Source organism: Zingiber officinale, chromosome 1B, assembly GCF_018446385.1.
Source record: "Zingiber officinale cultivar Zhangliang chromosome 1B, Zo_v1.1, whole genome shotgun sequence".
In the NCBI taxonomy this organism is placed as follows: Eukaryota; Viridiplantae; Streptophyta; class Magnoliopsida; order Zingiberales; family Zingiberaceae; genus Zingiber; species Zingiber officinale.
The window spans coordinates 5715353-5727221 of record NC_055986.1 but is presented as its reverse complement, the minus strand read 5'-3'; the positions used below and the strand labels follow the sequence as shown (position 1 = coordinate 5727221).

Here is an 11869-nt window from a genome sequence, read left to right as displayed (position 1 = left end):
TTTTGCCATGGCCTTTAGCTAAAAAAACGATTCCCACCACCAAATATCTATTAATGGCGATCACTCTTCAAACCAATCGCAATAAATACCTATAAGAATCGAATTATATTTTATAAAAAAAATTCGTAACTTGTGCTCCAGCAACACTCAACGTTAATTTACACGCCTTGCAGTATTAATCACTCTTTGTTTCTTACTTTAAATCCCGTGGGAAAATATTAAATAGCACTTCGTTCTTATCGAAAACCTCACTGAACCAAACATCAGAAAAGGACCAAAAAAATCTAATGGCATGTTTGCCTTTTTGCTGGAAAGCTAATTACTCATGTCAGTTCAAATCTAATCGACTTTAATTGGTCGAGCCAGTGGAGCCCAACTGACGAGCCCAGAAGCCGAATCCGGCTCACTCCGATTCATATATTCTAATGATGACGTGGCGTTAAAGTGAAGTTGGGTACCGAGAGAAATGATTTGGGGGCCACTTTACATCAGGATCGATGACGTGGTAACTCTACCGCTGCTACCTCCCCACGTGTGACTAGGACCCAAATTGATGATTTTGAAGTCTTTCCACGTTTTGGCCATGTCGCCGCAGGATCAAGAAGCGACGGCTCGATTCGATCGCGACTAACCCCCGCTCCCGGTTCTCGTGTCTCGCGACATCTCTAACTTTATCATGGTCTACGCGATCCTGGCCGTCGACTCGTCTCAGCTGGTCGAATGGGGTCTTTCCGCAATAGGGATTGCGGCGTTTTATTTGTGCGTCTCCCCCGTTGGCAACTCTGCCTGCGCCTCCTGCTTCCTCGTTGGACTCCTGTCTCGACGCGTGGAGCATCAGGTTTGCCGCCGTGTGGTAGTTTGTCTGCCGAGTTGGTGAATTCCGCCCTCGAAATCGAATTCCCCTCACACGCAGCTCCAGATCGAGGTACCTTTCGGCCGAATCGGTTGATTTGGCTGCCTCTGATGCTGTTCTCTTTCCTCTTGGCGTCCAAAGCGAGGCCTTCCTCCAGTCAGCGTTGGATTCAAATGATTAGAGATTGACGAGTGTTTCGGGGAGGATTAGTCCCGTGGGTAAGCGGCTGCAGCAGAGTGGAATCGACGAGGATTAGCGATCTGTTACAAGTGATTATGATCATGGGCATTGATGAGTTGGGTGAGGGGAAAACTGACGAACGTGGCGGCCGCGAAATAGTGAGTTTTAGGGCAAAGAAAGCGCTTGTGGGAGCGGGAGCACGGATTCTTTTCTATCCTACACTTGTCTACAATGTCCTTAGGAACAAGATGCAAGCTGACTTTCGATGGTGGGATGAAATCGATCAGGTACGTTTTTTCAATTTAATGTCTTGAGTCTCCAATTTTTTTTAAGCAGTTGAGTTGCAGTTGCTGCAACTAAAACTTTTTTTTTAATTCGATTTGAGCAATCGGGAGAAAATTTTCACGGGTTCATTTGATGATTCAAGAGACGGGAAACGAAACAAAGTTACATTTTTAGTTGAGATTACAAAATCATGAATACAACATATATAAACTAAATTTCCACCCACACATATATACAAACTAAGCGGGGTTTCTTTGTTTTCTGGGATTTTGATGCTGCTCTTGTTATATTTAGAGATTTTATACTCAACTTATTAAAAAATCTGTGAATATGCTGTTTGTGGTGTCAGTTTCTATTGTTGGGTGCTGTGCCTTTTCCGAACGATGTTCCTCGGCTGCAGCAGCTTGGAGTTCGAGGAGTCGTTACCCTAAACGAACCATATGAGACTTTGGTTCCGTCAAACGTATATAAGGTAGTGTTGGATATGCGTTTTCTTTAGTATAATTACAATTTATGTTTGATTTTTAGTAGTTCTTTTTCAAACTTTCTCTTATTTTGAAGCATTTCTGTTTCCCCTTCTTTTTTTGCTGGTGTACCCACGATTTTCCTGTCCAAATCATTCTGACACTGCATTAGACAAACCCTGGCTCTCTCATAATACATACTGTCCTGTATGTTGAAGAAGATTTGACTGATTAATTATTTAGGATTCATTTTTAATAGAGTTTTTATCTCTTCATTTCTTTGATGCATTCCACTTTATTTTGTTCCTTCCGTCCAGGTTCATGGAATCGATCACCTGGTGATTCCTACAAGAGACTACCTTTATGCTCCTACACCTGTTGATATATGCCGAGCTGTTGATTTCATCCATAGTAAGTTTTTTCTTTTATTGATCCCTATTTGTACAGCGATAGCAAAATAATTTTCACCGCAAAACCTATCTGACTATTGGTTGCTAATGTTTAAGAAGAGTCTTTTTTTTTTTCTTTTCTACCAAACATCATGTGAAACAACAAACTTCCTTTAGCATATTAGGCACATCAGAACTAGAAGCTTTATCAGTTGCGGAGAATCTGTTTTGTGATTTAATTACAATTACTGCATGCTAGAATGTTGAATTGCAAGTTGCAACACTCATTTTTGTCTGGATGGGATCTATCCGAAAAACATGGGATTTCATTCAGGTGTCTAGCTGCTTGAGATACAAGTAAGTTGGCTACATAAGTTGCAATACTTTAGCTGAATTATTGTCTGGTTTCGAGAAAAGTGATCACTTTCTGAATATGGGCTAACGTTTATATATCTGATTGATTTAAGAACTAGTCGTTGTTTTCTGAACGGTCCATAATCAACATTTAAAGGGGGGAAACTGAGAAAATTTGGTCAACTAATTTGAGCCACTTGCCTCTGATGGATTTCCACCAGGTTCCTTTGGTTTTTGACTTTTCAATTTCAAAGTTTAAAATTGGTTGAATAGAAGAGCTCATCTGTATAGTCATCAAGTCTTAAAAAATTGGTTGCTGCTTGATAATATGGTTCCAATGCTTCTCTCCATCGGGGGAAAAAAAAAATCCTAAACGTGATTTTTGATTTTCAGTAAATGCATCTCACGGGAAAATTACATATGTTCACTGCAAGGCAGGAAGGGGTCGTAGTGCTACCATTGTCCTTTGCTATTTGGTAATTATGTTCAAGGCCTATCACCTTACTTTTATGCACATCATGCATTTTGCTTACAGAATCAACATAACTGGTGTACTTGCCTCCCAAAGCCTTCTCTATCAAAGAAATGATACATAAATCGCTACCCTAACTTTGCAGGTCAAATATAAGAATATGACGCCCATGGCTGCTCTTGAATATGTGCGCTCTAGAAGGCCTCGAGTGCTGTTGGCTCCTTCTCAGTGGCAGGTATGATTCTGAAAGTAACTTAAGGACATGTTTTTGGATTGATTTCTAGCTCCGCTCCCTTATGTCATTCATTTCTTTACCAGGCTGTCGAGGCTTATAACAAGAACAAGTTGAAATTTCCTGCAATCCAAAGCCCAAAATCTAAACATCCACACCCTCAAGATATTGAAACTTCGGACAGGATTTCCTTATGCAGTGGTGCTAAAACAAGAACTACCAGTCCCCTCGAAGAAGAGTGTTTCATTACCGAGGAAGATCTACAAGGGTACGAAAGTTTTCCGGAGGCTTATGATGACAATGGCACGGCATCTACTTCTGAGGAAGAAGAAGTTTTGATAACTGACAAAGATTTACAAGGGTATGAAACCTTTGTGGATGCTTTGGACGAGAACAACAGTACTTGTCCTATCGAAGACGAAGTTTTGATAACTGAGGTGGATTTAGAAGGGTACGAAACCTTTCTGGATGCTTGCGACGAGAACAGCATCTCATCTAATCACATTAACCAAACCTTTCATAAGGCGAGGAAACTTTCTTGTTTCTGTTCTTCCTTCAGCTGGTTTGACGGTAACCTACCTGTTTCCAGCCGACACCCGCCCATCCGTCTAGCTAGTTCGTGATGCACCATGCCTGCTCGAGCTTACAATGCAAGATTGAAGATTTTTCAGAAGTTGTTTCTCTGATCTTTGAGTGATATATGTACTATGCTTGAGTCATGTTGAAGTTTGAAGGAGAAGGTTATCCTTGTTGATGGACAAAGACTCGAATTACAAAGGTCACACATTGTATCGACTTGGGTCAAAGTCACAAAAGCATGCAACATCAGTTATAATAATAATCCCTAAACTTAAATCCATCGAAGATCAAATAACTCTCAATTAAGAACCATAAACTTAAACTTCAAGCCACTAAAATAGTTGAATTATCGAGTCAGTTCCAGAAAACCAGTATGTAGAAAAATAAAAGAAATGCAGTTTGTTTGGTATTTTCTATTCAGTTAATTTGGTATAGAAATTAATAAAATTAATCAAAAATTAATTTAATATTGATTAATCGAATCAAATTAAAATTTTACTAAAATTGAATTAACTAAATCAAAAATTAATTTAATGTTAATTAATTAATTTGAATTAAAATTTTATTAAAATTGAATTAATTAAATCAAATTTAAAATAGATTATTTCAATTAATATCGAATTAATTGAATTTATTTAAATAATAATAAAAAAATTTATTTAAAATTAATATCAAATTAACTGAAGTAATTAAATCATCATCCCTCTTTTCACGAGATACATATAATAATTTAGTGCAATAGATGCAAAAGTTCTAATATAGGAAGTCCATAATTTACCAATGAGAGGATGATTTATTGTATCAATTTCTTTTGATGAATCCTATCTGTTAAATAAATAGGGTTTATTAAAATCCATCAATCCTGCTAACACAAATGTAAATATTTATACGAAAATTTTGGTTGTACAATATGATTCAATATAATGTGATAGATGATTTTTTTTTATATTATTTAAAATTTTGAAGCGATTAGTTGCGAATTATAAAATTATATGGATTATGTCGTAAAAGTGCAAATATAATGGCCCAGCCCAATTTCTCATTCTCCCAAAACCCTATTTCTCCGCTTCTTCCTCTTCTTTCTCCCCACGCCGCCGATACTCGACGCCGCGTCGCCGCCGGCTGCCGACCGCCGTGCCCCCCCGTTCGTGTCGCCGTCGCCCTCGCTCGTCGCAGTTTCCGACGCTCATCGCAGGAGCTTCGTCCGCGGTACCCTGTCCGTAACATCGAGGACACTAGCTCGCTCCTGCTTGTCAGAAACCTTCTTCGCTTCCGTTCGCAACCACCTCCGGCAACAGTGTAGCAGCAGGACTACCTTCCTATTATTTCTTTATTCCACCACTGAAGAACCTTAGTCTGTCTCCTTCTCAAACAACCAGTGGCGAAAGGAGATAACATGGGCGGCTGGGTGAAGAGGAAGAGCGCCGGGAGCGATCACGACGATGACGTTGATGGGAAGCCAAAAGGGAAGAAGATCAAAAAGGACAAGACGCTTCCTTCCATGATTAAAAACAAGGAGAAGCGGAGCGAAGTATATTCTAAGCTCAAACGTGAGAAGAGGATCGAGAAGCGGAAGCAGGCCAAAGCGAGAGAGGTTGCCATCCAAAGAGCTCTCGAACTTGGCGAGGAGGTATTTTCCCTTCCCCTCTCCTTCTTTCTCTTCTTGTTGGGTTTTGTTCCCGGAGTGATTAACTGATTTTTTTTGCTTTTGCGAATGCGATGCGCAGCCACCACAGAAGAGCGTGCCTCGGACCATTGAGAACACCAGGGAAGTTGATGAAACTATTTGCCGACCAGATGATGAAGAGGTAATGATTGTTTTGTCGCCTGATGTTATGGTAATCTGAGATCTTAGATTTACAAAGATGTCAATTTTTAGTTATCTTTACTTGCTTTACGAGTCGTCAGACAAGAAATTTACCTTCAGTACTGACTTCCGATGCATGGATATAGCTATTTGCAGCAAACAATGCAGATGAATTCAGTGGAATACTAAAGCAGGAAATAATTCCAAAAATACTAATCACCACAAATCGTTTCAACTCCACTGTATGTTTTCTAGTTTTTAGCACATTTTCATAAGTCAATCTTTTTTCTTTTATTCTTTTACTTTTTATTCTCATGATAATATCATATTTACAACTGGAGGCCAAATCAATCTCACATTTTTTTGTCTCTAGAGAGGTCCTGCTTTATGTGATGAGTTGGTATCAGTGATTCCCAATGCTCATTTCTACAAGAGAGGAACTTACGAACTGAAAAAGGTAACACATTTTAGATAATGAAAAGCTCTAGTTTCTTGCATTGCTGAATTTTTCTGATCAGTTCTTTCTTTCAAGCAGATTGTTGAATATGCGAAGAACAAAGACTTCACTTCCATCATTGTGGTCCATACAAATCGCAGAGAACCAGGTTTGGAGCAGAACAAGTCCATTAACTCTTGCATCATGGTTGACATGGGATGCTTTTTTTATAGTTTGTCTTATCCTTTTTCATTTACAAGCTTGCCTTGTTTTCCAGATGCAATGCTGATAATAGGCTTGCCTGATGGACCCACTGCACACTTTAAACTATCCAACTTAATTTTGCGGAAGGATATCAAGGTACATGGTTTGCGCTCCAGATGTGCACAAAATCACCATTAAGTTTATATTTTTACTTGATTGCATTTACAGATTTAAGGGTCCTTATAAGCTGGTATAAGTATTATTTTGTTGCTTTGTTAGTTCTTACTTTCTTGCTTGGTACATTTAAGTAGACATTAGAATTACATCCCACAAAAATATTTTGTGCTTTTATTGTTTCTTAGTTCTATTTGTGATTATTTAACTATCTGAATTTTTGTTGCCTTAATTGTTGATGATTTTTCGTTATTTACTGCACCTTGGAGAGATTAAGACTGCATTTCCTGCACAGTGTGAAACAAAGAAATAGACTAAGTGGAAAGTAAGGATGGAAATACTTTTCCTTTTTTTATTTTTTTTATTTTTTTGGCTATGACCATGAATCAATGGGGTGTCCCGGAACCACATTTGAGAGACATGGACTCCATTGGACCGGAGATTATTCTTTGTTCGGAGCAAGAGTGACAAGGTGTAATCTTTTCCAACAGTGTCATTGTATTGATTTAAACTCCCTTACCTAACTCACCACTAGATTGTGTAACTCCTTAACCCATTGGGAAGAAATGAGGGAAAGAAAGAGATAGTGAAAATCTTCTTTTTCTTTCCCTCAAAATGAATACTGGCAAAATCAGGCTGAGAGAAATGGAGGTTGAGTGCAATTCACTACTATAAACTAAACTATTTGTTTATCTGATTATTATTTTTGTTTTTTTTCAAGTTTTTTAAAATTAGGCATAAGAAAAAAAAATATGCTCCCTTTTTCTTTTCCTCCAAAGAAATAGATACATAGAAAGTTTTATTTCTTATTTTTGACCCAAGGAATGATGCATCTAAATGGTTCGCTCAAAGAAAAAAAATGCATGGAGTAATAATTACAATCATGACAGCATTTTGATAAAATTGGGCTTGGTGGAAGATTGTGCTTGACAAACAGATACAAAAAAGTATTTTTTTTTCCTTCTAGTTCAAATATCATATATTTGCTGCTTTAACTTGGGGACTACAAATTGATACCTTTGCATCTGTGATTTGGCAACACCAAGGTGCTTCAGAAATGTTTCCTTATGTACTCTTACATCCTTAGTATATATAAATCAGTTCAACAAATCAAAATAAACTTAAGAGATCAATGAACAAAGTTCTATTTCAGACTAAATCTGTGTCTCCATTGAACTCTATGCAAGGTCAGATCAAATTCATTCCTAAATGCTTCCAAGTCCTATAGTTCAACTGTAAACTTTGCTAGACCTGATGCTTCATAGTCATTTTATTCAAACACACTAGTTTAGCATATATCTGTTGTTTTTTTAATCGCATAATTTAAACTGATAGATCACTACTTTCTTTTTTCACAATGTTATTACACTTCTGTCGGAAATAGTGTGACTTAGCCTATTAGGTATTTTATACGACGCTTGAACTGTTAAGATAAAGGACATTATATATAAAATCATGTTTATCATGGAATGCTGTTAATCAAATTCCTTAATTATCATGGAATGCTGTTTTTTATTTATTTTACTTTGTATCCTCTACCATCTGTTGGAACATGGACGTAGACATGATTCTAACTATACCTGAGGTCAATTCTATAAGGTTTTAAAATCATATGCAGATTGTTTGTGGTTGAGCCTTTGCATAATCATGTGTTTTGCAGATAGATACACAAATGCAGGCATATACGGTCCATGGTCATTTTAATAATAACATTAATTATACTGACAATGCATTACACCACATGCTACAAAATATTACATTTACATAGAGATGATACTATCTATCACATTATATTAACTGATTGTTGGTGGGCCGGCAAGAGGGGGGTGAATTGCTTGAAAATATAAAGTATATCCTCCTCAACGATTTCAACTCAAATAGTGCAATAGTAATAAGATGATAAAACAAAAAGGACTTAGAAAGAAAAGACCAAGAATTGACTTGGTTACAACCAAGAAGGTTGTTAATCCAAGACGATGAAAAACGCACTAAGAAAGTCTCCTTCTCTGAAGGCGGAGAAGCCTTTTACACACTAATTGCTCAGAACTATTGCTAGGAATGAATACAGAGTTGGATGCTTGAATTAATGAATATTTCCTAACTCCAGGGGCTTTTATATAGCTCCTAGAAAGTCTATCCCTAGGGTCCAACGCGCCTCCAACAAGGTCCACGGCGCCTCTAACCAAGTCAACGAATAAAACTTTATCCGCACTCAAACGGTCACTTTTGACTAGATGAAGGCGCCTTCATCAAGTCTTGAAGGCGCCTTCAAGGTGAAGGCGCCTTCAAGCTATGATGAAGGCGCCTTGAGCAGTGTTTCCAGCACACTTGCTTCTTTGCTTCAACTTCCGAAGTTCCGTTCTTTTGGGTGATTCCGGCCAATCGAAATAGGGCTCACCCGAACCCAATTTCCGGCCTTCTCCTCGAGCAGGCTTCCGTCCCAGCTTTACGTCGCTCGAACGCCACGCACATTCTTCTCGCCCACCGGTGTACTCTTCCGCAGCTCTCTCGTCTTTCGGACACACCGAGCCCGTCGGCTCCCTTCCCATGCCGTACTTCTCGCTAGCTGCGTCTTCCGTTCGACTTCCTGCGCTCTTAAACTCCTGCACACTTAGATACAGGGATCAAATAACAAGCATGACTTAACTAACTTGGTTGATCACATCAAAACAATCACGGAGTCCCACACTGATCCTGTGCAATCTGAAAATTTGTATAAATATTTTATATGTGAACCTAAGTAACTCACATAGCATAAAACATATATGACATAATAATGATGCATTAGTCCTGTGTGATCCATATAAACATAATTTTGCATAGTGATCTAAGCAAGCCACAAAATATGTTTCTTGTTTTTTTTTTTCTATTTGGATAAACACTGATTACTCGAATCAATTTAACATGGACATGACTATGAATTTAACAAATCAAGGTAGTCCCTTTTTGTATAAGCATACATTAGATTAGCATTCGCAGATGCATAAGCAACTACATGGATGGATATTGGTATTAGCTGGAAAATTCACATTGTTTTAGAAAATACACACAAATGATATGTTGAGCTCCATCAATTTATTAGTACATGTTCATACACTCAAATAAGATTCGAGTGATCCTCTCATTAAATAGCTTGATGTCTTATATTTAGCTATTTTTTTACATGGTCTACAGAATACTTCTATTTCTGTTAATATTAAATAATTATCCACTATTCTTTAACTGTGTTTCTTCTGTGTTGTCAGAATCATGGAAACCCTACAAGTCATAAACCGGAGTTAGTACTGAACAACTTTACTACTACAATTGGTCATCGTGTTGGCAGGTTGCTCAGTTTTACTCAAATCAAAGTTGTATTGAATGATTTGAAAATTATTGTTGTTAGCTAGTTTATGTGTGTGCATGCAACTCTTATGCATTCTTGTATGTCTTTTTCTTTGCTGAATTTCAGGATGATACAGTCACTATTTCATCAAGATCCCAATTTTCGTGGTCGTCGTGTTGTAACTTTCCACAATCAACGTGATTTCATATTTTTTAGACACCACAGGTAGCCCTTGTTGAGGATTTCTATTTTGATAGACAGTTCACCGTTATTATTTAGAACCAATGATTGTTTTTGCATTCTAGCTTTTACGTGCATTATTTTTATAGGACTTGTACCCAACAAAATGGGTATATTCTCTTAATATCTGTTGAATTTGTTGGATAGATATTTTCTGCTTAAATCCCCTTTTGCCAACTGATCTTCTCAGTTATTCATCATGGGAAAGCTGCTCAGTTTCAGTATTTTATATCCATGCTCTTCCTGAGGTGTCATGCGTTTGTATTGTGGGGAATTTTTGTAACACCCATTATCTCTGATTTAGGTATATATTTGAAACTAAAGAACAAAAAGTCAATCCCAAAGAAAAGGCGGCTAAGGACTCCAAAAGCAAAAATTTACCTCAACAGAAAGTGATTGCACGTCTTCAGGTATTGTTGAGAATTTGGTGCATTTATTTTCAATCGGCTTCTTTGAAGACTTCTCTTCTCGATCAGAAACGGCCTAATGTTGTCTAGACCCAACTTTCAATTTGCTAATCTGCTTGATACCCATAATTTTAAGTTGTAATCTGAGTGCCTTTGTCTTACACAAAGCTATGGCTTTATTACTTTCTATCAGACCAGGTAAGTCGTCTTCTTCTTCTTCCTCCTCCTCTGATCTGAATGTCACCTCTTGCCTTTGTAAGGTACACTGGCTGGCACTAGAACCATCTTGTTTCAGAACCTTGACACATAATGAGATTGTAAACCTTGTGTGATATGGATCAAGATACTCCCCGAACTGAACACTTATAGTAGTTCATTATTAATTCACGTTGATGGTCTCTGATTAAAATCATGCTCATAGCCTCAGTCAATATTGTATCATACTATGATATTCAATATTCAAACATGATGTATTGACTAATGATGCAATATTCAAGATCTATATCTTTGGAAAAAAGTTATCATATGCAATCTCATGGAAATAACAAATCAACTGTAGTTTCATTTATTTATCTACATACTGGTTTTCTCCGAGATTCATTCATTCAACTATTTTAGAATCTTGAAGTTTGATTTGGTGAATTTAAGTTGGGGCTCTTGTTTTAGAGTTATTGATCTTTAATGGATTCAAGCTTGATAGGAGCTTTTCATCACTTACTTTAAAACTAAACAAACAATGATGACATATTTGATTCAAATTCATTGTTCATTAGACTGAATCAAGTGGTCCTTTTGTAGCAATCTTGAAGTGTTGAAATTGTTGTTCGAAAATGCAGGAGTGTGGCCCTCGCTTTACTCTTAAATTAAGGACCTTGCAAAACGGTACATTTGACACCCAAGGCGGAGAATATGAATGGGTACACAAGGTATATGACTTCACCACAAATCTCAATCATGTTCCTGCATCGCTTTCCTTCGATAAATTAAACTTGTTCTTTTCATGTTTTAGTCGGATATGGATACCAGTCGCAGGAGATTTTTCCTGTAAGCCTGTGGTTTTGCTTTGGAGATGCAAACGTTATCCCCTTCCAAGTGTTCCGAGTTTCAACTGTTGCGTGCTTTGTAATTTTTTTTTGGTAATATTAATTAAGTCAAGCCTTTTTGGGAACAATTGTTTATCGAGCACTTATAAATATACGTCAGAACAATTGTTCATGGAGTTTGGGAATGTTAACGGAATTTCAGCTTATATTTATTATTCATGGCTATGATTATTTGTAGTTAATTATTAGCTCCATTGATATATAATGTAAGTTTTTAATTTTAAACTTTTTATTTTTAGAATAATAAATATAGTTTATCATCACACTTAAAAATAAAATAAAATATTAATTAAATATTAACAAAGATTGAAATGGTATATTCTTTTTAAAACTATATTAGAGTTCTATATAGCATGCATTTTTTA

The 11869-nt window shown here is 37.1% G+C and overlaps 2 protein-coding genes across 3 annotated transcripts; both read left to right on the top strand.

Annotated features, from left to right (window-relative positions):
- Positions 1-763: 763 nt before the first annotated feature.
- Positions 764-3983, top strand: LOC122048055 (phosphatidylglycerophosphate phosphatase PTPMT2-like). Of its 2 annotated transcripts, XM_042609667.1 has the most exons (6): positions 765-1320; positions 1668-1790; positions 2100-2193; positions 2919-3001; positions 3143-3232; positions 3316-3983. In XM_042609667.1, exons 1-6 carry the CDS (start codon positions 1129-1131, stop codon positions 3850-3852), a joined length of 1119 nt encoding a protein of 372 aa, XP_042465601.1. In that variant the 5' UTR covers positions 765-1128; the 3' UTR covers positions 3853-3983. The 2 variants fall into 2 exon arrangements, with proteins under 2 accessions (XP_042465607.1, XP_042465601.1); XM_042609673.1 differs by lacking the exon at positions 1668-1790 and having other exon boundaries at positions 764-1320.
- Positions 3984-4859: 876 nt separating this feature from the next.
- On the top strand, positions 4860-11659 carry LOC122048045 (ribosome production factor 1-like). Its single transcript, XM_042609655.1, has 12 exons — positions 4860-5107; positions 5188-5438; positions 5536-5616; positions 5762-5857; positions 5989-6072; positions 6151-6220; positions 6329-6411; positions 9675-9754; positions 9881-9979; positions 10299-10404; positions 11238-11327; positions 11411-11659. The coding sequence occupies exons 2-12, from the start codon at positions 5205-5207 to the stop codon at positions 11447-11449; spliced, it is 1062 nt and encodes a 353-aa protein (XP_042465589.1). The 5' UTR covers positions 4860-5107; positions 5188-5204; the 3' UTR covers positions 11450-11659.
- The last annotated feature ends 210 nt before the right edge of the window (positions 11660-11869 follow it).

Bases quoted from the DNA above. Each gene is read 5' to 3' on its own strand.
- LOC122048055 (XM_042609667.1), top strand. From the start codon at position 1,129: ATGATCATGGGCATTGATGAGTTGGGTGAGGGGAAAACTGACGAACGT. The intron at 2,194-2,918 runs GTAAGTTTTTTC...TTTGATTTTCAG, and splicing joins AGCTGTTGATTTCATCCATA to TAAATGCATCTCACGGGAAA. The intron at 3,233-3,315 runs GTATGATTCTGA...TTTCTTTACCAG, and splicing joins TGGCTCCTTCTCAGTGGCAG to GCTGTCGAGGCTTATAACAA.
- LOC122048045 (XM_042609655.1), top strand. From the start codon at position 5,205: ATGGGCGGCTGGGTGAAGAGGAAGAGCGCCGGGAGCGATCACGACGAT. The intron at 5,858-5,988 runs GTATGTTTTCTA...TTTTGTCTCTAG, and splicing joins CAAATCGTTTCAACTCCACT to AGAGGTCCTGCTTTATGTGA. The intron at 9,755-9,880 runs GTTGCTCAGTTT...GCTGAATTTCAG, and splicing joins ATTGGTCATCGTGTTGGCAG to GATGATACAGTCACTATTTC.